The sequence below is a fragment of the Rhincodon typus genome, chromosome 1, assembly GCF_021869965.1.
Source record: "Rhincodon typus isolate 14 chromosome 1, sRhiTyp1.1, whole genome shotgun sequence".
Lineage (NCBI taxonomy): Eukaryota > Metazoa > Chordata > Chondrichthyes > Orectolobiformes > Rhincodontidae > Rhincodon > Rhincodon typus.
Window position 1 is genome coordinate 125,813,431 of NC_063332.1, and position 25,976 is coordinate 125,839,406.

At 40.2% G+C, this 25,976-nt stretch overlaps 1 protein-coding gene across 1 annotated transcript in view; it reads right to left on the reverse strand.

The window, feature by feature from the left end:
* The window catches only part of LOC109924402 (von Willebrand factor A domain-containing protein 2-like), a 69,624-nt gene that overhangs the window by 16,202 nt on the left and 27,446 nt on the right, over positions 1-25,976 (reverse strand). The window contains exons 3-10 of the mRNA XM_048606179.1: positions 16,420-16,494; positions 10,711-10,844; positions 8,728-8,837; positions 8,383-8,574; positions 8,152-8,285; positions 5,542-5,686; positions 3,753-3,808; positions 2,130-2,237 (exon numbers count right to left, since the gene is read on the reverse strand). Coding sequence (XP_048462136.1) covers positions 2,130-2,237; positions 3,753-3,808; positions 5,542-5,686; positions 8,152-8,285; positions 8,383-8,574; positions 8,728-8,837; positions 10,711-10,844; positions 16,420-16,494 — 954 coding nt within the window. The remainder of the gene's footprint in view (positions 1-2,129; positions 2,238-3,752; positions 3,809-5,541; positions 5,687-8,151; positions 8,286-8,382; positions 8,575-8,727; positions 8,838-10,710; positions 10,845-16,419; positions 16,495-25,976) is intronic.

Consider the following 25,976-nt stretch of genomic DNA (forward strand, 5'->3'; position numbering starts at 1 on the left):
ATCAGCTGGAATGGGTCTCTGGAACTAGCTGGAATGGGTCTCTGGAATAGCTGAAATGGGTCTCTGGCATCAGCTGGAATGGGTCTCTGGAACTAGCTGGAATGGATCTCTGGAACTAGCTGGAATGGGTCTCTGGCATAGCTGAAATGGGTCTCTGGCATCAGCTGGAATGGGTCTCTGGAACTAGCTGGAATGGGTTTCTGGAACCAGGTGGAATGGGTCTCTGGAACCAGCTGGAATGGGTCTCTGGAATCAGCGTTGAGGAGGTGGCTGGCACAGAGGTGAGTGCGGGAACCCAGTATTGGCTGCTACATCGGAGGAGGCTGCTGGCGGCTTCAGCATTGAGGTGGTTTCAAACTGGCATCTGGTGGCCTGGGAATCCTTTGGACAGCTTTGGTGATATCCTCTTTCCCGGAATTGTCTACGAGATTGATCCTTGGAGCAGCTTCTGTGGAGTCTTGCAGCCCAGGACTTCAGTGGTCTGAAATGGCAGTGGTACTGTCTTTTCCCAACACAGGAGCTGGGGGGAATTGAACTATGAAGGACCTTGTCTTAATTTTTAAAAAATTCCTTTCTTATCTATGCCTTCTATTACTAACATAGGCACTGTGGTATGGCAGCTTAAACACTATTCACATTCTTTTTGTAAAAAATACAAGTGACAACAAATGACTATTCTATTCTATATTATAAAGCATCAGCAGTACAGTTCTGCTCTTGTATTCTAATCATCTTGAAATGAATGCTAATATTGCAGTTGCCTTCCTAACTGCTAACTGAACCTGCATGTTAACCTTCAGCAAATCCTGAACTAGGATTCCTAACTTCCTTTGTGCTTCAGATTTTTGAATCGTTTCCCCATTTAGAAATAGTCTACAGCTTTATTGTTCCTACCAAACTGCATAACCTCACACTTTCCCACATTGTATTCCATCCACCACTTCTTTGCCCACTCTCCTAGCCTGTCTAAGTCCTCTGCAGCCTCCCCACTTCTTCAACACTACCTGTCCTTCCACCTAGTGTGTGTCATCTGCAAACTTAACAAGAATACAAATCAGTTCCTTCGTCCATGGCCTGCAAGTTTGCCAAGGACTTCCAAGAAGTGACTGTAATGTTCAGTCAGATAGTACATGTGGCAAACTTGACGCACCACATTGATGCTGTTATAAAAAACTGAAGTTTTCAACTCTACCCAAGTGATGTACCCCAAAGGAATGGACAACATATGGCAAAATTGACACTGGTGCTTGTGAGAGATCTCCATGTCTACGTGCTTTGTACTGTGCGGCAGCATGTGGCTTAAGCCAAGGCAGCTGGTGCTGCTCATGTGGTTCCTCATTTGAGGTGTGAGATGGAGCACTGTGTAAGCTGCTGTCCCACAGCACTGAAGGCTGGAGGAGGCAAACTGTGGATCAAAGGAGGAAGAATTGCTTTCAGAAGGTTGTAAATTGCCATGAAGCAACAAAACCACAACCTCAAAGCAAGTGCAGTGAGCCCAAGCCTAGCCCACTAGCTATGAAATGTTGTTACTCAAAACCTGAGAAACTAATAAACAATACTGCCCATTGTGTTCTCCCTTCACAAGTTCCGCAAAGTTTGGGGAACCTGTTCTCTGACTGTTGAAGCCACAATCTTAGGTTTAATTCCAAAGGAATTGCCTGTTTAAATCTGTAAATTATTTACGCAGTGGTTCCACATTAATTTCCCACCCACTTTTCAGCTCACTGTGACTAATTGTGGACATGGTGGTTGGGAGCCTTTCAGCTTTCTGACCCAGGAGCAGAGCTTTCATCACTCCTGGCCCAAACCTGAACCTTGGCAGGTCAAACTAAAATTGTGCCCAAAACGTTTGAAATTGCAGAATCAGTTTCAGACTGAGAAGTAAGAATTTTTAAGAAGAGAAATTTTAAAAAAGGATCAAAGATGCTTGTCATTATTTTTGAGGTCAGATTCATCTACCAATTCTTTCATTTAATCCTTCAATCCGATTTCTCCCCTGAAACATATCCCATTATCCCATTTCAAACCGTTCACTTTTCTGGAGTCATCTGCTTTTGCATTTTAATTGAAAACAAGTCATGTAATTGAAAATAAAGCCTTTAATGCAATATCTTATAAAAGATACTTACTACAGTGTTTATCCCCTCCATAACCGAGGGGACACAAACAGCTGTACTCATCCACGGTCTCTGAAACACACGTGCCTCCGTTATGACATGGAGCTGAATCACAGGGATCTGTAACAATATACAGAAAATACATTTCATATTTGTGGTAGTATATGAAGAGATGATAAGGATGGTTTAGTATTAACATAATAAAAACGCAAACATTTTGGTAGTTTCAAACATGTATCAAATCGTTGATTTATTCAAAATAAAGGAATTTATTAAAAAAAATTGGAATTTTTTTAGGTGTCAAATTTCTACCATCTGCAATATTTTTCCTTTTGCATAAAATATTTTCTTGTCACTGAACAGACCCCTTTTCTTTGTGCTGCCCAGTATCTCACATTTTCCCCAGCTAAGTGTGAGTATTCTGTTTCTAGTATCCACAGCTCTGAAAGTACATGGGCAGCCTGAGGTTTCTTGTCCACTGTTTTCCCTACTGCTTCTGTTAAACTCCTCTTGAAGGTATTTCAGCAGAGATAACTAGGCGCAGATGGTTAAACAGGCCAATGTTGACATTCACATGTTCTAATGAATACTGTTCCAAGCATTTCCTTCCCTCCAATACATTTTGTTAATCTTATTATAATCAAGTGAAAAATACCTCATTCTCATTCAAATTGAGTTGCTGTAACAAATGGCTGGATTTTATGCTCACCCACTGGTGGGTTTCAAAGCAGGAGGCTCAGTAAGTCCAGTGGGTTGTCTGCCCACCAACTACCATCCATCTGTCTCACCCAGTTTTATCAGAGTTGGCACTGAATAGTCCATCCACCAACCAGCCAAGTCAAGCCCTAATGTGGGCAATTAATGGCTTGTGTTAAATTCCTCAATTTATATCCTCTGGGATTTAACCAGAGGCACATGCCACGTTGTCAGCCTGGCAGATTTCTCCACACTGGAGGTAGGCGGTAGGTAGGCCCTATGCTCCAAGGCCCAATGAGCACATCAGAAGCCCTCCGCCACCCACCCAGGTGATTCCTTTTGAGGTTGACCTCCTGCCATTGCCTCTCAAGCCCCAGCCCACTGTACTCCTTAGCCCACTGTCAGCTTTGCATCCAGCCACATTCCCAAATTCTGACCAAATCCCATATGCCCCTGTCCCTAAGCACCTGCTCGGGTGACCTCCACCTGGCCAACAGGTCTCTGAGGTTCTTGAAGAGCAGAATTCCCACCTTCAGCCCGTTAACCATATTCACCGGACTCCCTCAACCTCATAGCCTGGGGTTAGGGTAACGGGGCCTATGCATGGAATCTGCAACCTAGAATAACGGAACCCCAGGGATCAAACTGATACTAGTCACTTCCCTGAGAAATGAAGAAAAAGTAGATAACAGGTCATTCTAGACATATTTGTGTACCATTTAATCAGGCATTGCAACATCATTATGCAATAAAAAGTATTCTCTCATAAGTAACGTAAAAAGGCAGAAGGTAAAAGTAATGAAAACGTACAAAACAATGACAGAACACAATGCTCATATTAGTTAAGGTCATACTTCCACACAGGTTCGATAATTTTCTGATTTAACTTTGGCTGAAGTTTGGAAAAACCCAGTAGAAATTCTAGACATTTCTATTTACCTGGGCACAGGGTGCGGGCACAGCGAGTTCGAATCTGACTGTATGTCCTTTTCCAGCTAAATGGATTGAAAAAAATCTGTATTAATATTGAGCAGCTACATTTCTCAGTGATCTTTAAGAGAAAAACTTCCACAGTGTATTTGTCTTTACAAAGTAGTTTATGTATACATCTCTTCATCATGATAGCATTCCTGTTTCAAATTGGTATTTATTTAAAAAATCAATCAGCTGAAATTTGACTGTTGTGGAGTAAAACTGAATTCTCAACCACAATATTTTAGAACTTATACCTTACAGAACTGACATTAAGGACCAGATTTTCACAACATCAGGGAAACTCTCCAACATGGTGAAAATAGCAGAAGTTCTCAGAAATCCTAAGTTTCACCCATTAACACAGTAATTCTCACTTTCAAAGGATTTGGTTTGGACTTGTGCATCTATAGTTAACAGAGGCAGCTGACTGTTTAAATCATCAACTGCTTCGTTTTTCTGCTTGAGTTTGGTGAAGTAAGTATGAGAAACCTGAACAGTGCAGATTAGACAAGGTAAGAGCAAGTCTAAACCTCATGGATTCTTTGGAGAGTGAACATACCTTTACAAAGAGGCAAGGTACCTCTTTTGATCTGGTCCTGGCATGCCTTTGAGGGGAGGTAATCTGTCCTTTGGTGAAGATAATTAACCCTTTAGGAGAAGTCTGGTGTTCTTTAGGATTGTTAAATGTAGGCATGCCTGTACACAAGAAGTACATAAACTCATTGGCACTGTCAAAGCTATCCGAGGGACCTACTTGAACTGTCAATGCTTTTAAAACTCCACACCATTTAATATTTGAAAAAAAATATCAGGAGTGTGAAGAAAAGTAGCTTTCTCTTTCGATGTATTGACTCTAGCCTGATGATCTGTATTACTAGATTGGTGCAGCCTGGCTGATCTCACAATGAGCAGGTATCACTGTTTAGTGTCTCCCACTTCAAAGTTCAATTGACAGCTACAAGTGGTTTTAGACTCTTTGGTGTGGACTGTAATTTGCAATGTTTGTTCCACTTGCATTAAATGTTTATTTTCATAAAGGCATTTTTAAAGTGAAGGATTTTCAATGCAGTGGAAATGTTTCTATGAGTGAATGTGTTCTTTGCAATATAGCAAAGTCTGCAATACACCTCCTTCATTAGAATGTTATTTCTTCTTATCTGTGCACAGGTCCTGAGATCTACCTCTGGGGGATACTAGGTGAATTGGCAGGGTTGGGGAAGGGCAAAGGATTGTAGGTGGGATTGTGGCTTGGCATGACTTGGCACCTAGTTGACATAGGAACTGGGGATCAGTACAGGAATATAGGTTGGTAAGGAAGGTATGGAGGACATGGGGATAGATAGCATGGGGAATAAAGGGTGTGAGGTTTCAGGACAGGAAAGGTACTTTATTTTAATCTCCATTTTTAAGCTTTGGGCATCACATTCGCATCCTCTTCAGGTCTTCCCAGGTCAGCTGCCTAACCTCCTAATCCAGCCTGCACCTTACATCAAAAAGTTTGGGAAGCCATTTCTAAAGTTTGGGTTTGTGGTGCCAAATTACTCTTGCCTTTTGTGCACACCCATTCCCTGTGGGAATAAATATCTAGGCCTAAGTCATTGTAAACATCTCTGTGCTTTGATTCCTAGCCACATCCCTTCCATCAACTGTCCTGTTAATGGGTTAGCAGGATGATTGTTGATGAAATCAAGTTCCGCTGAAATGGTCAAACTCTTGAAAGCATCTGTTGTTATAAAGAGTTGAACAAACTGACGTGTAGAAAGGACAGAAGGTAGTCAGAGGTTTTCCGTGTCCTTTTAGGCTGTCAGTTTTGCCTTTCCAGCAAATATGGCTTCCAAGGTATTTCTTCTCAGCATTGACTGTTGTTCTCTTGCAAAACCGTGATACCACCTTGCAGGCTGCAAAATCAGAGAACCAAATGTGACTGAATTAAATGTTTCTACATTTGGCTGTGAATTTTAAAGACAAGTATTGACAGATAATTCACAGTGGCACAGGTTTCTTCATTCAAAATAGAGTAAACAGATAGAAATTGAAAAGATCAAATTTTCTGGCTCCCTCCAATATCCAGGCTCCATTCCAGCAATCCCATTCCGTCCACCTCCCACAAGTCATCTGATTCCAGCACCACTGCTTTAACTCACTGCTTCATGCGATCCTGCACCAAACCCCCCAAAAAAATTAAAAACCAGAAAGTATCTGCAAACTTAGTGCTAAAATCAATCTTTTGTTATGTTTGGAGAGTCACTAAGCTAAACTTAATTTCCAATTGGAGGAAGAAGTATTGAAATTGATCTGACCATTTTGCATAGTTCTTCCTCTGAAACCTGCGCTTTGATTGTAATGAATCAAGAATCTGAATGTTGGCAAGAGTATACGGTCAATATTTTCCTATTTTATTCTAAGTGTGGGAGCAAGATATTTGGTGATGGCTAACACATGGCGTGAGTTAACTCACTGGATCACTCGCCATTCAGCTCATTAAGAGTGATTAGACAGTACATAGGTAAGCATTTCACCCCTGGGTTGTAAGGGCCATTACCCGAAGCCTAATTCAGAGGGGAACCAGCAGCAAGTAGGTAAGAGATGAAGGATACAGGGAGAGGGGGTTAAGGACAAAGGTAAATTCAGCAGACAGGTTTTTTTTGGATTCATTCATGGAATGTGGGCTTCACTGGATGGGCCAGTATTTGTTGCCCATACTAAGCTGCCCTGGAGAAAGTGGTAGTGAGCTGCCTTCTTGAACCGCTGCTATTCATTTAGCATAGGTATCCACACAATGCTGTTGGGGAGGGAGTTCCAGGGTTTTGACCCAGTGACATGTAAGGATGATGAATTGCTTGGAGAGGAACTTGCAATGTATCTGCTGCCCTTGTCCTTCTAGATGGTAGCAGTGTGGGTTTGGAAGTTGCGGTCTAAAGACCTTGGTGACTTTCTGCAGTGCATCCTGTAAATCATACACACTGCTGCTACTGAGCATCGGCAGTGGAGGGACTGAATGTTTGTGGACGTGGTGCTAATGAATTGGGCTGTATTGTCCTGGATGGTGTCAAACTTTGTGAGTGTCATTGGAGCTGTACACAGCGAAGTGAGTGGAGATTATTTATTCACAATCCTGACTTGTGCCTTGTACACGGTGAATAGGCTTCAGGGAGTTAGGAATTGAGTTACTCCATGCAGGTTCCTAGCATTCGCCCTGCTCTTGTAGCGACTGGCAAGTTTGGTTCAGTTTCTGGTTAATCATAACCTACAGGATGTTGACAGTGGGGTTTCAGTGCTGGATATGTCATTGAATGTCAGAGGACAATGATTAGATTATCTCTTGTTGGAGATAGTCATTGTCTGACACTTTTCTGACAAGAATGTTACGTGCCACATGACAGCCCAAACCTGGCTATAGTCCAGATCATGTTGCATTTGGACATGGACTGCTTCAGTATTTGAGGAGTCGCAAATGGTGCTGAACATTGTGTAACCATTAGCAAACGTCCCTACTTCTGATCTTATGATGGAGACAAGGTCATTGAAAAAGCAGCAGAAAATGGTTGGGCTTAGGACGTTATTCTGAGGAATGTCTGAAGAGATGTCCTGGAGTTGAGATGACAAGACCTAAATGACCGCAACCATTTTTCTTTGTGCCAGATATAACTCCAACCACTGGAGAGTTTTCCCACTGATACCCATTGATTCCAGTTTTCCTAGGGCTCCTTGATGCCACAATTAGTCAAATGAAGCCTTGATGTCAAGGGTAATTCCTCTCTCCTCATCTCTAGAATTCAGTTCTTTTGGCCATATTTGAACCAAGGCAGCAATGTGGTCAGGGGATGAGTGGCCCTGTTAGAACCCAAACTGAGCATCAATGAGCAAGTTATTGATAAGGAAATGTAGCTTGATAGCACTGTTGATGACACCTTCCATTACTTTACTGATGACGGAGGTTGAAATGATCAGGCAGTATTGGCTAGTTGAAACTGTCCTGCTTTTTGTGTATTTATTGAGGTTGGATACAATTTTGCTGCTGATGGTTCGCTGCACTCCATGGATGCCCAGTCTTGTGTTGATGGATCTCTTCATAATCCACGCCATTCAGAACAATGATAGTGCTAAAACGAACAATAGAAAGTATCCTCTAGGTGAAGGCAGAGCTTCCTCTCCACAAGGAATACCTGGTGGTCTGTCCTTTTGGAAATCCGACTGCACAATGAAAATTTTAACTCGGGGAAAATCATGCAATGTGCACACCCAGGTATTCAATGGGTGTGCAAAGTTTGGAAATTAATCTGTAATATCGCTGAACATATCAAGCACCTGTAGAGATTTACTGCATTGTGTCAGAAAGAAAATTAAAAGCAGTGTTACCCACCTGGGTGTACATCAGAGCAGACTGTAGACTGTGTCAGTGTAGTGTACAAACCATTAACAGCATCATTATAGTGTGCTGCATAGAACACATGCATCTCACTGGGAACACTGGCTAAACTAGCCAGTTCTTTCCACCTACAGAAGACACCAAAAGCAGTTAGTGAAGAACCACATGGCAAATGTTGCCCACACATAAAATATCACATCATTCTCTCAGCACAATTATTCTTACCCTGGATGCTTGACTCCCACAGCAAATATTGTCATTCCACTGTTCTTAGCAAACCTCAAAGGCACTGTTGCATTGTCTTGTGATTTACCATCCGTAAGAATTACAATGACCTTAAGGACATCTTGCCGCCCTCCATGAAACCCTTTATGTAGCATGTACTTTATTGCTGTACCAATCTCTGTGCCACCACCCCTATATAAAATATTAAGAGAAAACAACAGGTTAACTCTTTAATATAGCTGTTGAAATTTGGAGTTCAATATAAAGTTATGGTTCTATCCTCCAGAAATGCTGCCCAGGTAAAGATGTGCTATTTTCTACTACTTATGCAGTGGCCATACTTGCCTGAAGAAAATCTTTTTGATAGCTTCTTTTGTTTCTTCTCTTGTGGAATAGGTTTCTAACCCAAATTCTACTTCTGGTTTTGAATTGAACTGGATCACTCCTATGCGAACCTATTTGAGATGAAAACCTGCCTTCAGCAAGGTACAAAATGAAACTTGAAGATAGATAGATACATGACCTTAGCCATTGTTACTGTGCTGTGGGATTTAAGTGCATAATTTTTGTACAGGTTGATCTAGTAACATGTAAATTTAATTATACAACAGATGTAATCTTTTGCACAGTAAAATTAACATATGCTGAATTTCAAGTTTAAGAAGCACTAAGCCACAGGGCAACTCACTTCAGTTTAAGATAAAGCTGATTTGAATTCATTTGAACTAGAGCAATTTCCTCCTTACATTGAGAGACTTCAGGGTAAACCTCTAAAGGTTATCCCATGTATTCATATGAAATACATCTGAAATGCATCTTTCAGAACATCTCTTTATTAGCTTAACTTAGGTGATAGCATTCTTGTCAGGAAAGTTGTCGCTCAAACCTCAATTCAAGATCACTTGGCACTATCTGAAAAAGTGCAAAGGATTCTCCATTGAATCATAGATATTTTCATCACAGAAGTAGGTTATTTGGCCCATCAGGTCTGTGCTGTCTGACAAGTAGCCGTCCAGTCCAATCCTACATTCCAGCTTCGTAATATTGTAGGTTCAATTGCATATCTAAGCAATTATGAAATGTTAAGAAGGTTTCTGCCTCACCATCTTCTCAGAAACTGATATTACTTCCACAATTACCAAACAAGCTGTCTGTGAGATCATAATGTGTACAAATTTTCTGCTGCATTTGCCCGTATAATAGTAGTGACTACACCTGAAGAATAATTTATTGGATGTGAAACACTGAGGATGTATTAAGGACATGAAAGGACGCTTGTCGCATTTTCAGATAATGATAACCAGACTTCATTGGAACTCAGAGCAGGATGAGGCCATGCAGCCCTTAGACCCTGCTTTGCCACAATCAATAAGGTCATGGCTAATCTGGTTATGATCTCAGCTGCACTTAACTGTGTGCCCCAATCCTCGATTCTCTTCTCCATCCAAAATCTATCTAGCTCAGCCTTACATACATTCAATGGCCCAGTCTTCACTTCTTTCTAGAGAAGTAACTTCCACAGACTAACACCCCTCAGAGAGAAGACATTTCTCATCTCCATCTTAAAAATGGAGACTTCTTATTTTCAAACTGTGTTCTCCAGGCTCTTGTCTCCCCTCAAGAGGTTACATCATCTCCATAGCCACCCCACCAAGTCCCTTTGGCATCCTATATGATTCAATAAGATCACTCAATTTTCTAAACCTCAAATGCAATGGCCTTACTTCATAAGACTTTCATCCCAGAAATAAGTCAGGTGAACCTTCTCTGAACTGCTCAATTAAATGCGTCATCAAGAAAGGACACTGAAACTGTATCAATGGGGTATCACCAAAGCCCTATCCCAGAGGAAGAGGAGGGTGCAACAGGGATTGGAGTGGAGCAGTAACCTGCGACAGAGGTAGGAAAAGGTGGCTACAAGGCAGGTGGTGGGAGGGTTAGGCTGCAAAAGAAAGAGAGCAGTTTTTAAACCTGATATGAAAAAAAAGTTCAGATAACTGACACCCAGGAAAGCTTGAAATCACTGACATAATGAACGCCTTGCAAATGATTGTGGAATATCTAGTTTAAGGCCTCGGTGCTATATGTAATGAACAATGTGTTTCAATTGCTAAATTTAAATCTGAAATTGAGGGACAGCAGTGAAAAGCGTAGTAATTGCCTGTTTCAGATTTATGTAAGCTTAATGGATAAAACATTTTAACTGTGATCTCACCAGCATATTTAAGGTGATGGCTTTTTGTGTTTAGAAGCATGTATCAGGTACTTTAACAAATCAATTGATACTTCAATTTTCCAGCTAATTTTGTTTCATTCATTCTCTCTTACCCTGTCAGGATTAATGTCAAGAATATCACAGAGTTTGGCAGCAAAGTGCTTTGACCGCTCAAAGCTTCCTTTCCCTATGCTATAGGATCCATCCATCAGCAATAAAATGTCAATAGCTGCTGAGCACTGGATTACTGAAAAAGAAATAAAGCACACAGCCGATTGTCAAGAATTAACAGTTTTCAAGTGTTCAACATTAAGCACACTTTTGCTTTCAAACGGTATTAGTTGAGGCAAACTTTAAAGCATTAATGTATAACTCATGAGAAAATAATTGTAGGAGGCACTATTTCTACCACAGAGGATAATACTATTCCGAAAGCCAACATTACCTTCTTTAAAATGACACCACACACTAGTGATGGGATATAATGATATACATTGAATCAAATTGCAGTCAAAGATTCCACAACAATTTCTCAACATGATGGTTTCCATTCGATTGAAATAGGAGATCATTTGTTCTTAAACCATGGCTCCATTCTTAAAGTGGAGAAGTTTGCATTTACCCACGTTAAATACCACCTGCCAAATTTTTGCCGACTTGCTTCAGATGTCTATATCCCTTTGCAGACAATTTACCTCCCGTGATGATTTACTGTCTAGCCTATCTTGGTGTCATTTCATTGATATTGATTGTAAATAGTTAAGGCCCCAACAATGATACTTGGGGCACTCCATTTGTTACAATTTTCCAATCCAAAAAAGACCCATTTATCCCTACTCCCTGCTTCCTGTTAGCTAATCAACCCTTTAACCTTGTGAATATATTATTCCCTACACAGTGATTCCCAAACTTTTTTTCCCAATGTGACCTCATTTCGAGGCTTGAAAATTGTTGCAGCTCTCGGTGAGAACTGAGCTGGTGCTATGAGAGTGGCGGTTCTGTTAGAGTGGGAGTATGGTTTGTCAAAGTTCCCCTGCAGTCATTGCTGCATCAAAGCTCGCAACCCCACTCAGTCCTGACCCACTCTTGGTAAATCCCTGCCCTAAACCATGTTCACTTATCTTGTGCAGCAACCCTTAATGTGGCACCTTATCGAATACCATGTGGAAATCAATATGCATAACATCTATGGGGTTTCCTCAATAAAACATGAATGCTACTTTATCAAAAGTCTTTAATAGATTAGTTAATTAAGTTTTCCTTCCACAAACCATGCTAGCCTCCCTGACAACTTTTTGATCATCTAAGTACGTTTCTATTAATTCCTTAACAATGGATTCTAGCACCTTCCCATGTCAGATATTAGACTTTCTGCCTCCTTCCTTCTTGAAAAAAAAGGTTTACATTTGATATTTTGCAGCCATAGAATTGTTACAGTGCAGAAGAAGGCCAATCAGCCCATTGAGCCTGCACCAGTTCTATTTCCTTGTCCCAATCTCCTATCTTTTTCCCATGTCGACATAACATCACTTCTATTTGAATAAACATCCAATGCCCTCTTGAATGCTTCAATTGAACCTGACCCCATCAGATTTCTGGGCAGTGCATTCCAGACCCTAACTACCTACTGCATGAAAAGTACTTTTCTTGCATCACCCTTGCTTTGTTTGCACATCATTTTAAATCAATACCCTCTCTTTCTTTTTCTTTTTATAAGTGGAAACAGCTTCTTCTTATTTACTCTGTCCAGCCCACTCATGATTTTGAAAACCTCTATGAAGTTTCCTCTCAGCCTTCACTCCATGGACAATGTACCCAATTTCTTCAATTTATCCTCATAGCTGAACTTTTTCATTCCTGGAACCATTCTTGTAAGTTGCTTCTGCACTCTCTCCAGCACATTCACATCTTTCCTATAAAGTGGCACCCACAGCAGTGCACAATACTCCAGCTGAGGTCTAACAAGTGTATTGTACAAGTTCAACATCACATGCAATGTCTTTGCTCTTGTACTCTATGCTCCTATTAATAAAACCAAGGACATTGTATGCTGTAATAACTGCACTCTCTACTTGTCTGCTAGCTTCAGTAATCTGTACGCGTATACAACCAGGTCCCTCTGCTCATGCTCCCCCCACCTTTAGATTTGTAGCCCAATTTTGCATTGTCTTTCAATGCATTTCTGACAAAAGTGCATCACTTCACACTTCTCTGCATTGAACTTCGTCTACCACCTATCTGCCCAATCACCAACCTGCCAATGCTCTTTTGGAGTTCCACACTGCCCCCTTCACATTTTAGAATTCTTCCAAGTTTGTGTCATCAGCAAGCTTGGAAATTGTCCCCTGCACACCAAGTTCCAAATCATTAGCATATACCAGGAAAAGCCAGGGTCCCTCCATCAACCCTTCGGGAACTCCACGAGAAACCTTCTGCAGCCTGAAAACTATCCATTGGCCATTACTCTCTGTTTCCTATCACTCAGCCAATTTTGTAACCACATTGCTGCTGAACCTTGTATTCCATGACCTATAACTTTCCTCACTAGTCTGTTGTGAGACAATGTATCAAATGCCATTTGGAAATCCATGTAATCAAATCAACAGGCTAACACTCATTGACCCTTTCTGGTACCTCTTCAATAAACTCCAGCAAGTTAGTTAAACAGTTTCTTCTTTAGAAATCTGTGCTGACTCTCCTAAATCAACACAATTTTATCCATGTGATTGCTAATCTGGAATAATTGCTTCTAGAAGTTTCCCCAGCACTGAAGTTAAACTAACAGGTCTGTAATTGCTGGGATTATTCTTACAGCATTTCTTGAACAAGGCCATAAAACCCCTTGGAGTCAAGACTGAAAAATTATGGGCAATGTCTCCACAATTTTGTCCCTCACTTCCTTCAAAATTGTTAAATGTATCTCATCCAGTCCCAGTTCCTTGATAACTTTAAGTACAAGCAATCTGTCCAATGCCCCTGTCTCCTTGTGTCTATGATCAGCCCAACTCATCCTTTGAACGCTCTCTTACTGTTTAGATTTCTGCAGAAGACTCTGGGATTTCCCCTTCTGTTAATTGCTAGTCTTTGTAATAATTCCTCTTTGCTTCTGTTATTTGTTTTTCCACCCTCCCTCTCAATCTTCAGCATTCCTGTTGATTCTCAATTCTAATTTTTTTTGCATTACACCTATTATAAGCATTTCTTTTCTTTCTAATGTTAATTTCTCCCTTTTTGTCATTCAAGGAACTCTGGATTTGTTTGTCCTACTTTTTCTATTGACCTGACTATATATACACCTTGACTGTACCCAAGCTCCTTGAAGGTGGTTTAGTTATTGTTTCTCCCACCAATCTCTTATTTCAATCGATCCTTTCCAGCTCTGTCCAGTTCAATTAAAGTCAGGTCTCTGCTAATTGATTTTTTTCACTCTGGATTGTTGCATGTCATTCTCCAACACCATCTTGAACCTTACTTTACAATGATCGCTGTATCCTAAATGTTTCCCCACTGACACTCGATTCATTTGACCCTTCTAATTTCCAAGAATGAGGTCCAACAATTCCTCCTTTCTCATCAGATTGGACCCATACTGCTGTAGGAAACTCTCCTGAACACAATCTAGGTACACATGCCCCATGCTGCTGCTTGTATTACCAGTATCTCAGTCTATAGTCAAGAAATTGAGGTCCCCATTATAACTACTCTACAATGTTGGTATTTCTCCACAACTTCCTGGCAGATTTGTCCATCTACATCCTTTCCACTAGTTGGTCATCTATAGACTACACCAAGCAACCTAATTGTCCCTTGTTTATTTGGTGGCCGTAGCCAAGTTGACTCTGTCCTTGAACCCTCTGAAACATCCTCCTTCTCCAACACTGCTATGCCCGCCTTAACCGAAATTGTTAACGCTCCTCCTTTCCTACCTTTTCTATCTTTCTTGAACATCTCATACACAGGAATATTTAGCACACAGTCTTGCCCTTCCTTGAACAAGGTCTCCATCACTATCACAACATCATACTTCCACATTGCAACCTGTGTCTCTAACTCTCTAACTTGATTTACTATACTGCATGCATTTACATACATGCGCATTAACTCTGTTTTAGAATTCCTTTCTTTCACTCCTATTCTGACTTCACCCATTAACTTACCAATCTGGATGCTAGTGCCAGGTGCCTCCCTAAGGATTTTGCATGCCCTAGAATTCTTCTCTATTATCCTTTCTTGGTTCCCACAATGCTGCCAAGTTAGTTTAAAGCCCTCCCAATGGCACTAGCAAAATGCTCCAAAAGGAACTCAGTCCCAATCCATTGGCATTCTTCCAGAATCTAAGGAATTATTGAAGATTATAATGAATGCATCTGCTATCAGTGCTGCCAAATCCTTCAAGATCCTAGGATGCAGGTTATCCATTCTTGGGGATATGTCAGCCATTAGGTCCAATAGTTTTCCTAGCACCTTTTCCCTGGTGATTGTTTTAACTTCATTCCTCCCCATTACTTCTCAATTTTCTATTATATTTAGGAGGTTTTCTAAGTCTTCGGCTGTGAGCACATGTACAAAATACCTGCCAATTCTTTGTTTGCCATTTTTGACTCCCCAGACTAACTCTCTAGGAGAACAGCATTTACTGTTCAAATACATGTAGGAACTCTTACTATCTGTTTTCATATTACTAGCTAGCTTTCTCTCACATGCTTCTTTCTGCCTCCTTTTTATCCTTTTAGTCATTCTTTGTTAGTCCTTAAAGTTTGTCCAATTGTTTACCTATGATTAATCTTTGCAGCTTTATACAGTGTTTCTTTCAACTTAATGCCACCCTTAACTTCCTTATTTAGCTATAGGTGATGTATCTTTCTCAAAAGTTGTCCGTTTCTCATAGATAAATAATTGTACAGAGTTGTTAGCTGTCTCCATAAAAGTCTGTCACTACAATTATATTACCATTATGGTTTCTCAAAACTACTCCTACACATGACCTCTTAGTTTTACTATTTCTTATCTCTACCCAAACTGATTCTACATTTTGATCTTACAAATTAAGTACTGAGTTAATGCCATAGTTAATTAAAAAAAACTACTCAGCAAGCTTTTCCTGGCTTCCTGTTCTTCCAATATGACAAATAACATTAAGGTCTAGCCTTGGTCAACTTTCAACCATGTTCCTATCATGCCTATCAAATCATACAAATTATATGTTTATAATTTTAAGGGGTGGCATGGTAGCTCAGCGGTTAGCACTGCTGCCTCACAGCGCCAAGGATTTGGGTTCAATTCCACCCTCAGAAGACTATCTGTTTGGAGTTTGTGTATTCTCCCCAGGTCTGCATGGGTTTCCTCCAGGTGCTCTGATTTCCTTCCACAGACCAAAAATGTGTAGGTTAGGTGGATTGGCCATCTTAAATTTCCCATAGTGTCCAGGGATGTGGAAGCTAGGTGGATTAGCCATTGGAAATGCAGGATTACAGGGATAGGGTAGGGGATGGGTCTGGGGGGGATGTTCTTCAGAGGCTGATGTGGACTTAATTGGCTGAATGGCCTGTTTCCACATTGTAAGGATTCTATGATTCTCTGTCTGTGTGAAGAATTCATCCTATTCATTATAAATGCTGCATGGATTCAAGTACAGGGCCCTATACTTTTTTTTAAAATCAGGCTTACAATCTTTGGCCTCCTCTGCTGAAGTACTCTTACATTTGTATGTTTTATTCCTTCTTGTCATTGACAATCATTAGCCAAATTGCTGCCCTTCTCCATTACTTTGCTTCTCCCTTTACCATATTTTCCCTCACTTGATCATTGTAGTTTAAACTTACACTTTCCTGAAGACAAAATCTTCACAATTGTTTCTTTGTCAGCCATGAGCTGCTGGAAGCCACAACTTTGGGAGACTGTTCAAAGAAAACAAATCAATCATTTAAAGAATATGTACTTAAACTCATTTACATGTACTTCAAATTTGTTTATCATACTTCCTTATAGCTCATATGTTTTATCTAGCTTGCAATATTGCTAGCACATAACGTTTTTAAATTCGCATCCATTTTATACTGATGCCCTTAGTTGTGTACTGTGGGTCACTAATAAATTACCCAGCTTTTCTTCTGTTATTAGTATAATAAAAAAAATGGACTTTCAACCTTTTCATCAATGAAGTCAAGTTACATATTTTCTCTCCCGGTCACTCTGTTATCTTTTCTCTGGTCTCTCCACAATTTACAAAAATTCTTTTGTGCACAATATTCTAAATTTTGTTTCATCAATAATTAATAGAGTGCTCCATTAATCATATGATCTATACACTCATATTTTCTACTAGTTCTTCCAAATTAATTGACCAGGGCATGACCTTGACTTCATATCATCAGATTTCCTGTTTCTGTGTTCCTCTTGGCCATGTGCATATGGGGCTTTTTACTGGCCAGCAGGTTTCACATATGAAAGCTTCAGATGCTTTTATTACTTTCCTGTATTCACAATCTTTAGGCCAGTAGTGCTGTAATTGGTTGTTGAATGAGTTTAATGTCAGCCCAAAAATGTACAAAGGAGAATGTATGGGTATGATAAGCATTCGCTTCTGAACTCTGCTGATTGAACCTATGCCATCTATACCCTAATTCCTGTTATTTTAGCTCTGCCTTAGTTTTAATTACCATATATTAATATTACTTAAAGTCTCCAAATTGGAAAGTTGAGCACTTTTTTTATCTTCAGCATTTAGCTTCATAGATAATTAGGCTAATAATCTTTCTATTGACAGTACTATTTGAAATGAACCAGGGAACTCTTAGTCTAGTTCCTAGTGGATTCATACATTAATGATAAAGCCTTCAATGTTATTTGCATTATGTAATTGACAGGATGGGAATATTCGGACTGCTGAAAATGAAGAGCTCTTCAGGACTATGATGTACCATAGGAAGTCTTTATTGTATCTCACATGTAATCCTTGGGGAGTATTTAATTCTGTCACTAAATACAAAATGATAAATTATTTATTTTAGTTGCACTGCTATCTCACATCTCAGAGAACACATCTACACTACATACCATTGTGCGGAGTACAGTCATACAAAGAACACACACTGACTTACACTGTGAGACTATAATGATATTAGCGGGTAGCTTTAGGAGCCTGACAAGAGGGGCTTCATTGCCTACAGTTTGTTTGATACTCGTGATTCACAAGGCTGCAGGCAGAGACTTGGAAAATGTATACTTCAAAAAGCAAATTCTGTCCAATCTTACATTTCTGATAAAAAAAGTTTATGGGAAAAAAACTTACCCAAAATTGTGAGGGAAAGGACAGAACACAAACTTCCACTGATGGACCTCATCCCCGGATTCATCTAAAGATAAAAATCAGAACTAAAATATTATGAACTAATTATTATCCAAATTACCTTTTACCTTAGAATAATTCAGTTATTCAGCCCTAGATGAAACCTGTGATGTTACTTTGCATGATCTGTCACCTTTCACTTATTTTCTGATTAGCAAACAAAAATCATTTAGCTAAAGTGTAGGGGAAATTTAGCACCTGTTAAATATGTTTCCATGGGATTCAATGCTTCCAGGATTAGAAGAGACAACAATGCAAAACAAGAAGGCTTAACCATTGAATTGAAAAATCCATCCTGCCTTAAGTGAGAGCCTGGTGGGAGCCTGTTAGTGAGCTCTGGTGCTGATTCCACCAAAATGGATGTGGTATTGGAAACATATTTACACAATCTGGGAAAAGAGCTCAAAAATATGCTAGATGGTACCTGCTCCAGAGGAGAGGAGCTCCTGAAATTATCACTGATATGGCCCACTGAAAAACCTGCAAACCCGATGGAAAAACGTTTGCCATATTTCCATCAAATAGGAGGTTGATGCTCCTCCTTGCACTTTCTAACTGACCCATCCCATTTTGTCAAAAGGCTAAGATGACAAAATCCTCAGTTTGGTTACCTGGTCAGCTATCCTTTCATACTGCGGAATATGATTGGGTTAGACAGATCTATGTCCATAGCTGGTAAGGCTTTGTGCTGGCAAGATTCATTCAAAAAATCATGAGTATACCATTTTTTAAGACCAATTGTCCCCTCTCTGGACGGAAGGTCATTGATGAAGCAACTGGAGAATGCTGGACCTTTCATGGAATATGTTGAACATCTCTTGTTCAACCCAATCTTTTTATTTTCAGGTACCTCGATAATTATGTCAGAACTTTTCATTGGGCATTTTATAACCTTCTAAACTCTACGTTGAGTTCAATAATTTCAGGCCATAATCTCTGCCCCCTTTCTGATACCTTTCCTTTGCTTTGTTTTCCTTCCTTGAGTAGCACACCTTCTCTAGGTAAAGCTTTTGTTTCTCCTTTTACCCAATCGCCATTCCCTTTGGCCTGGGAGGCAAATTCTTCTGTCATATCTTCCAAACACAATCCTTGTTTTGTCCTTGTCCCAACTATTTATGACATCGCTACTTTTTTCTCAGTTCCAATAAAAGATTAGAATCGTGAAATGTTAACTCTGTTCCTCTCCACAGATATTGCCACACCCTGAGTACTTCCACCATTTTTCTGTTTTTTATATCACAATGTACATCCATACAGTGAAGATAACCAAGGAAGGCTTCTGTCTCCCAGTAAAAATTGTCATGCCTCATGTTCCTAATACCTGGGCCACTGAACAATTAGTGGAACTAATCCCTTCTGATAATGGGGGGCTGTCAGTTAATTAATGATTCTGCATAATCAATGATTTATAACATGAGCCTCTTACCTAAATTTGCATTCTTCTCTCAAAGACATGGGTGAAATCCTGAGCAGTGAACACGTCTATCTAAATAACTGGCATATTGCTTATCCCTTGCTAAAATATACATCTAATTCATTCAGAAAACAACATAAGAAGGTAGCAGGTGATCCTGTCTAGTAGAGGTGCTTAGTTTGACCTACATCCTCACTCATTTCATGCTTTCTGGAACTGTTCATTCTGCACTCATTCCTGTAAAGTTCAGTTAGGACTATCCGGAGTGTTGAGAGGGAATCTGAGGCAGCTGAGATTTGAAAACAATTTGGTCAGCCAGAATGGTTAGGCAGATCAAAGGAGAATCTTACATTTCAGGCACAGAATTGTTGTCATCCAACAAGTATGAAATGTGGTAGTACATCTTTATTAAGTTGGGGTGCTGTTACCCTGCATCAATTAGTGAGCAGGGCAAATTAGAATATTTCTTCAAGAAACTAGAGGCACCCGTTATCCATTAACATCCATTTGGCTGGGCCCTCAGCTAATTCAGGGTAGATCGCCTAAGATTATAAACCAGTCACCATTATACATTACATGCAGAACTGATCACAGTTCAGTTTTAAAACTGAAGCTGACTGAACTAAACATCCAGCACAAGATCACACATCAGGTAACTGATAGACCACAGTCAATTGAAGAGGTGACTTAAGTTACAAGATAACTGGTGGTTTATATGAATCATTTGACTGCTTCAGACGGTAAACAGGGATTCTTCTCAAAGTGGCTGGATGCATCTGATTATAAAGAGCAGCTATACATTTACAGTGAGCCACCTGAATTTGACTCGTTGCGAAATGCAGTTCACGTGGAAGCTGGCTAGACGCTACATTCCGTACGTTTGGAATTGAAATCGGAGACGGGGAGCAAGGGACGGAAATGATTCGTGAATCCAACAAGATCAGTGTCTAGTTGAGTGATTGACGTTTTCCCCAAAGGTGCATTCCCCGTGATCTGCTCCAAAAAGGAACGCAGTGCAACCTGAGGTTCTAACAAAGGGAACATCTTTCAGTCGGAGATCCTGTCATTACAGCAGAAAAAAATACTTCAAAACATTCCCAGATGGATAAGAACGACAACACTTTGTTATTGGAAGCTGATGTTACTATTATTGTTTCTAACCATAAACTTTGATCGAAAACGTTTAAATTATTTACGAAACTAAGCCTGCAGACTGACTGGACATAAAAACAAACTTGCAGAGCCAGCATGTCAACAAAATGCATGCGACCCTTCCGTCTGCAATTTTATTCTGAACAAGGAACTGCAGCAAGTTGGAACCAGCGGCTGTCAAAGTGACAGACCGTTCTCTCTTTTGATGTGCTGTGTAAAGAATGTCAGACTTTAGAGACAGGTATTGGGTTCAAATACTAAACATTGGGTTCAACAATCAATGGAGAGTGAACAGCTTCTTAAATTGTGCAGCCTAGATTGTGATATTGAATTCACTACATTGTGCTCATTCTGAGTGGGCGATGCACTCTAAAGATGCAACAAAATTGTAGCTGAAAGACTGAGAGACTCACCTCCCCAGTTGCAGAAGACAGGGTGACTGTGGTGTTCTGACACTCGGGAGATGCTGCCACACTGAGATTCCCCTTGCACTCGGGATTGTGAACAAGTGTAACCACATGAAAACAAGAGGGAACAGCCTCCGGTCCAGGCGATCAGATACTCAGCTTTCTGTTCAGATTCTTGCTGTCACACGTCTGCTTTTAAAACATTTTCCCGCACACACCTGCACAAACTGTAAACTCCGACCACGCCCAGAGTTCTCAAATATTGGGAACAGCATCAAATAGAAGCTCATTGAGATTGGAAAACAAAAATACATATCAAATCCCACCGAAGAAAAAACAATGGATAGTTGTTAAGGCCATACACCATGTATAGTTTGTGAAGTGGAGGAGGTATGCTTCCATATTTTGAGTCACACTTAAGAGTTGGAGAATTTGAATATAACTCATTGAAGGAGATTCTCTGACTACAACTGAAGCCAGGTCAAGGCGGTACCATTCAGCTGGTCAACAGAGAGGAGCTCCTCCAGGAGGATGGCATAGGACTGCTGAGATGTCAGAAAGGACATGGAGGGATTATTAACCTCACAGTCACTTGTGATGAAAGCAGAAAGTGCTGGAAAAACTCAGCAAGCATCTGTAGAGAGAGAAAAACAGAGTAAACCTTTCAAGTCCAATGTTGTGTCATTGATTAAAGCTATTCCAATGTTGTGGCAGTAGCAGAAAAAAAAACTTAAGAGGACATTGAACATGGAAGTGATGGGAAAGACAGGTAGAAGCAAGGAATTTGAAGACAAAATAATGTTTGAAAACACACACGAACAGATTCAAGGAAAGCTTCTTCCCTGCTGTTAGGAACTGACCTCTCATATATCAGAGTTGCTCTTTCTCTGCACCTTCTTTGCAGCTTTAACACTATATTCTGCATTCTGTTCTATTACTCTGATGTACTTATGTAAGGTATGATTTGCTGGGTAGATCGCAAAACAATACTTTTCCCTATGTTACAAGATGGAGATGAGGTCAGAATCTCCCTGATAATTAAAAGTGAAGCTTGCTTCATTTCGTAACCTGTTAAAGGAAATGTGAAAAGTGGTATAACCTGCCTCTCACCTCCCAATCTGTCATAAAGGAGAGGTGAAATAAAATGATTTCCTGACAGTCACTCTACAATTAACAATTAACAATTTATTTATCTAACACTAACAGTTAACAAATTAACAGAACTATTAACAAACCAAACGGTATCCCCTTAACTACTAACTATTCCCAAATAAAGTAAAATTCTAGTGATGTGCTGTTCTAATAGATATGAATACCACTTACATAAACTAAATTAATAAAAAATATTAAACTGAATCTCTCAAAATTACAGCAAGAGTAAGTCTAATGGAATGTTCTTTGCCTTTTCTACTGTCCTCCAGTCAGGAATGCCTTCCTCCGTTGAATCCTTGTGTCAGGAATATTAGCTAAAAGTGCCCACCTTTATTTAGATGGTGCTTACTCTGACAGCTTAGAGATTTCTGTGAGAGCCAGTGAGTTTCTCTCAGGTGGCAGTTTGCTGTCATGCCAATTTTCAATTGCCCTCTTCTTTTATACCCTTGATGACCTAGTCTTACAATAGGATTGGTCCTAGGTTGTCAAAACCATTAGATTTAAAGTTAATTGGGTGTTGGTATCTAGGGCCTGGTTTAAATTAATTGGCTAAATTCAAAAACCTGTTGTCTTGGTAAAAACATTGCATTGCCTGCTAACAGTATAGCCTTTTGATACAATGTTTCAATTTCAAGAACTCTGTGCATTTGTAGCTGCCTGCAGACTTTCTTTTAATCTCCAAGCCTAAAAGAGACATAATCTTTTAAAGAAACCACACACTCCTCCCTCCCATCATTTTAAAAACATCCAATTTTAACACCCTACCTTCTAATCCACAAATACGTACCCAACTTTGCAACAACTGTACCTCACTAAATGTGACAATAATAAATCAAATCAAATTAAGTTTGACAATGAAGTAGAATTTTACAAGAGAGGGAAGTGCCTGTGAAGAGGAAACAATTTATAATATTGGCCTATGTGGGCTGAGGATGGGAAACTTGGCTGTCAGCTCTTATTGGCAATGGCGCAAGAAAGGTAAGAGGTACATCTCAAGCAATCTATAATCTCAGTGAGGGTGAAGTGAGATGAGATAAATAAGAATCAAGAGAAAGATACGGATTCAGATTTGCAAACAAGGACGATTAGTTTCAAAACCGTTACTTAACTGGAAGCAAGTGAAGGTCACTGAATAGGGGAGGGGTTGCAGAGGGATTGGAAGAATGGGATTTGGTATAATTAAGAACAAGAGCTACTGAGTTTTTGACAACTTCAAGTTTAGGGAGGGAATATTGTGGGACATGAGTCAGGAGCATGTTGGAATAGTCGTGGAAACAAAGGCAAAAAATGAGGGTTTCAGCAGCAGACAAGCTGAGACAAGGGTGGAGTTAGGCAATATTACAAGATTGGAAACAGACAGTCTCTGTGATGGCACGGAGAGGTGATCAGAAGCTCATCTCATGGTCAAAAATACACAAAGGTTATGGGAAATTTAGTTGAGCCAAATTAAAGGGATGGCATCAATAACAAGGGAACAAAATTTGTACTTGAGAATGAAAACCACATGTTTTGAATTTCCAATTTTCAATTGGATGAAACTTCTGTTCAGCCAGGAGTGGATGTCAGACAAATAGTTGGATAATTTAAAAGTCACACTTACGTAACCTATCCTCATCATTTAACTCACCAAAATCACTTTGCTGAACATAACACTACACGCCCTCCAAAGGCGATATATCTTGTCTGAGGTCCACTGAATCAGCTTGAATGCAGTAGGCCAGATGGGATTTGGTCAAGGCACAGCTAAAACATAACTTTCTTCCCTTTGTATTCCAGCCATTTTAAGATAAAGGCCAATTTTCCATCAGCTCTTTTGTTAGATTTTTAAATAAGCTTTTGACTAATTTTTGAACGTGGACTCCCAATTCTCTTTGCTCTTTTAAAGTCATTCACTTCACGCTATTTAGACAATATTTGTATCGAAACTGGTGGAACATATTTTTCCACAATGAACTACACTTGCTTTCGTTTTGTCCAACCCACATTATCTATCTTTGCCTGTTTGCAACATCCTATTTGAATTTACACAACTTATTGATCCTCGTAAAGTAGTGTCATCTGAAAACCTGGATTTTTTTTATCATTCACTTCCTCCACCACATGGGCATTGCTGACTGGCCAGCATTTATTGCCTGTCCCTAATCGCATTAGAGAAGGTGATGGTGAGCTGCCTTCAAGTGCTGTAGATTGACCTTAGGAAGGGAGTTCCAGGATTTTGACCCAACGTCATTGAAGGAATGGTGATATATTTCCAAATCAGTATGATGAGTGGCTTGGAGAACTTGCAGATGATAGTGTTCCCATGTATCTGCAGCTCTTGTTCTTCTAGATGATAGTTGCTGTGGGTGCAAAAGTTTCTGTCTAAGGATCTTTGGTGAATTTCTGCAGTGCATCTTATAGACAGTACACACTGCTGCTACTGAGTGCCGGTGGTGGAGGGAGTGAATGCTTGTGGATGAGGTGCCAATTGAGCGGGCAGCTTGTTCTGGATGGTGTCAAGCTTCTGAATTGTTGTTGGAACTGTATTCATCCAGGCAAATAGGGGACATTCCATCACACTCCTGACTTGTACCTGACCAAAATCCATATTCTGCTAAGATGCAGATGGACAGCACTAGGTAAAACAGGCATGATATACTGAGAATGGTATCCTTGATAATGAAAACTGTGCAAACAAATTAGTGAATGGATAAGTGAGTGGATGGATTGAATTTTCTGGGCTCGTCCAGAGGTTTTTAGAAGGAACAGATGGAGGCATTTAATAGAGAGGAGGCAAAAATGCAACTTTCCAATAGGTGATTAATGACCATGAGGTATAGGAGCAGAATTAGGCCATTCAGCCCATTGAGTCTGCTCTGCCATTCGATCATGGCTGATATGCTTGTCTACCAAATTCTCCTGCTTTTTTCCCATAATCCTGTAATTGTTTGCTATTAAGTTGTCAAAACCTTTCAGGTGGGTTGCTTTGTTCTTGTGCATTCATTTGTGTGTTAGGAATGCTTATTGGCTCCTCGGACTGGTGGAATTACATTCACAGGCATCATCTCATTAGCCAAAAACATATATCCTCTAAAGAATAATATGGGTGAGACTGGTAGGACAGATCTCTTTCCAGAAGCTTTGATGAATACAATCTTCTTCAATTATTTAGCTCCATCATGACCAAAGTCCTTCCTTACTCAAATGCTTGCAGGGCAAGATGTGAAATTTCTCTACATTAATCAAATGGTGGGAGTCTCAGTCATATACAGTCTAGCTTGTAATTCTTAGCTACTTGTGTTGTAAAGTGTGAAACTTCACTAGGTTGACCTGCTGAAGAGAAGTCTCAGTCCTATGCAATCGTTTTGCTGCAGGTAATCACTCGCAAGTGGTGGAGGCCGATTGGCCTCACTAGCTGACAGCAGTAAACCTCCCCAGGCAAGCAGGGCTGAACTGAACAAGGATCTGCATTGAAAAGGGGCTCAATAGAAATGTTCAAAGAAGGGAATGGTATGGAATGTAACTGCAAGGATGTGGCTGTCAAGGACGCAGGGACAATCCTGGGAGGTAGCTCAATGGGGCAATGATGTGTGCTGTGGAGGGAGAACGAGCAAGTGAACTGACTAAGGGGCATGTATAAGGAGAAAGTTGCGCATGGAGATCTGGATGGGCATGGGAACAGGTGGAAAAGCAGGAATAGTGAGGAAATAGTGCGAGTGTCAATCCTTATGGTGAATTTTGAAGAAGGATTGAGGGAATACCAGAGGAAAGGAAAAAGCCACTTATCGTTAAAAATGTGGATCTGGGAAAGCACAGCAGGCCAGACAGCATCTGAGGAGCAGGAAAGTCAATGTTTCGGGTCAGAACACTTCTTTAGGGCTGACAGAGTCCTGAAGAAGAGTTCCGATCCGAAACATTGACTTTCCT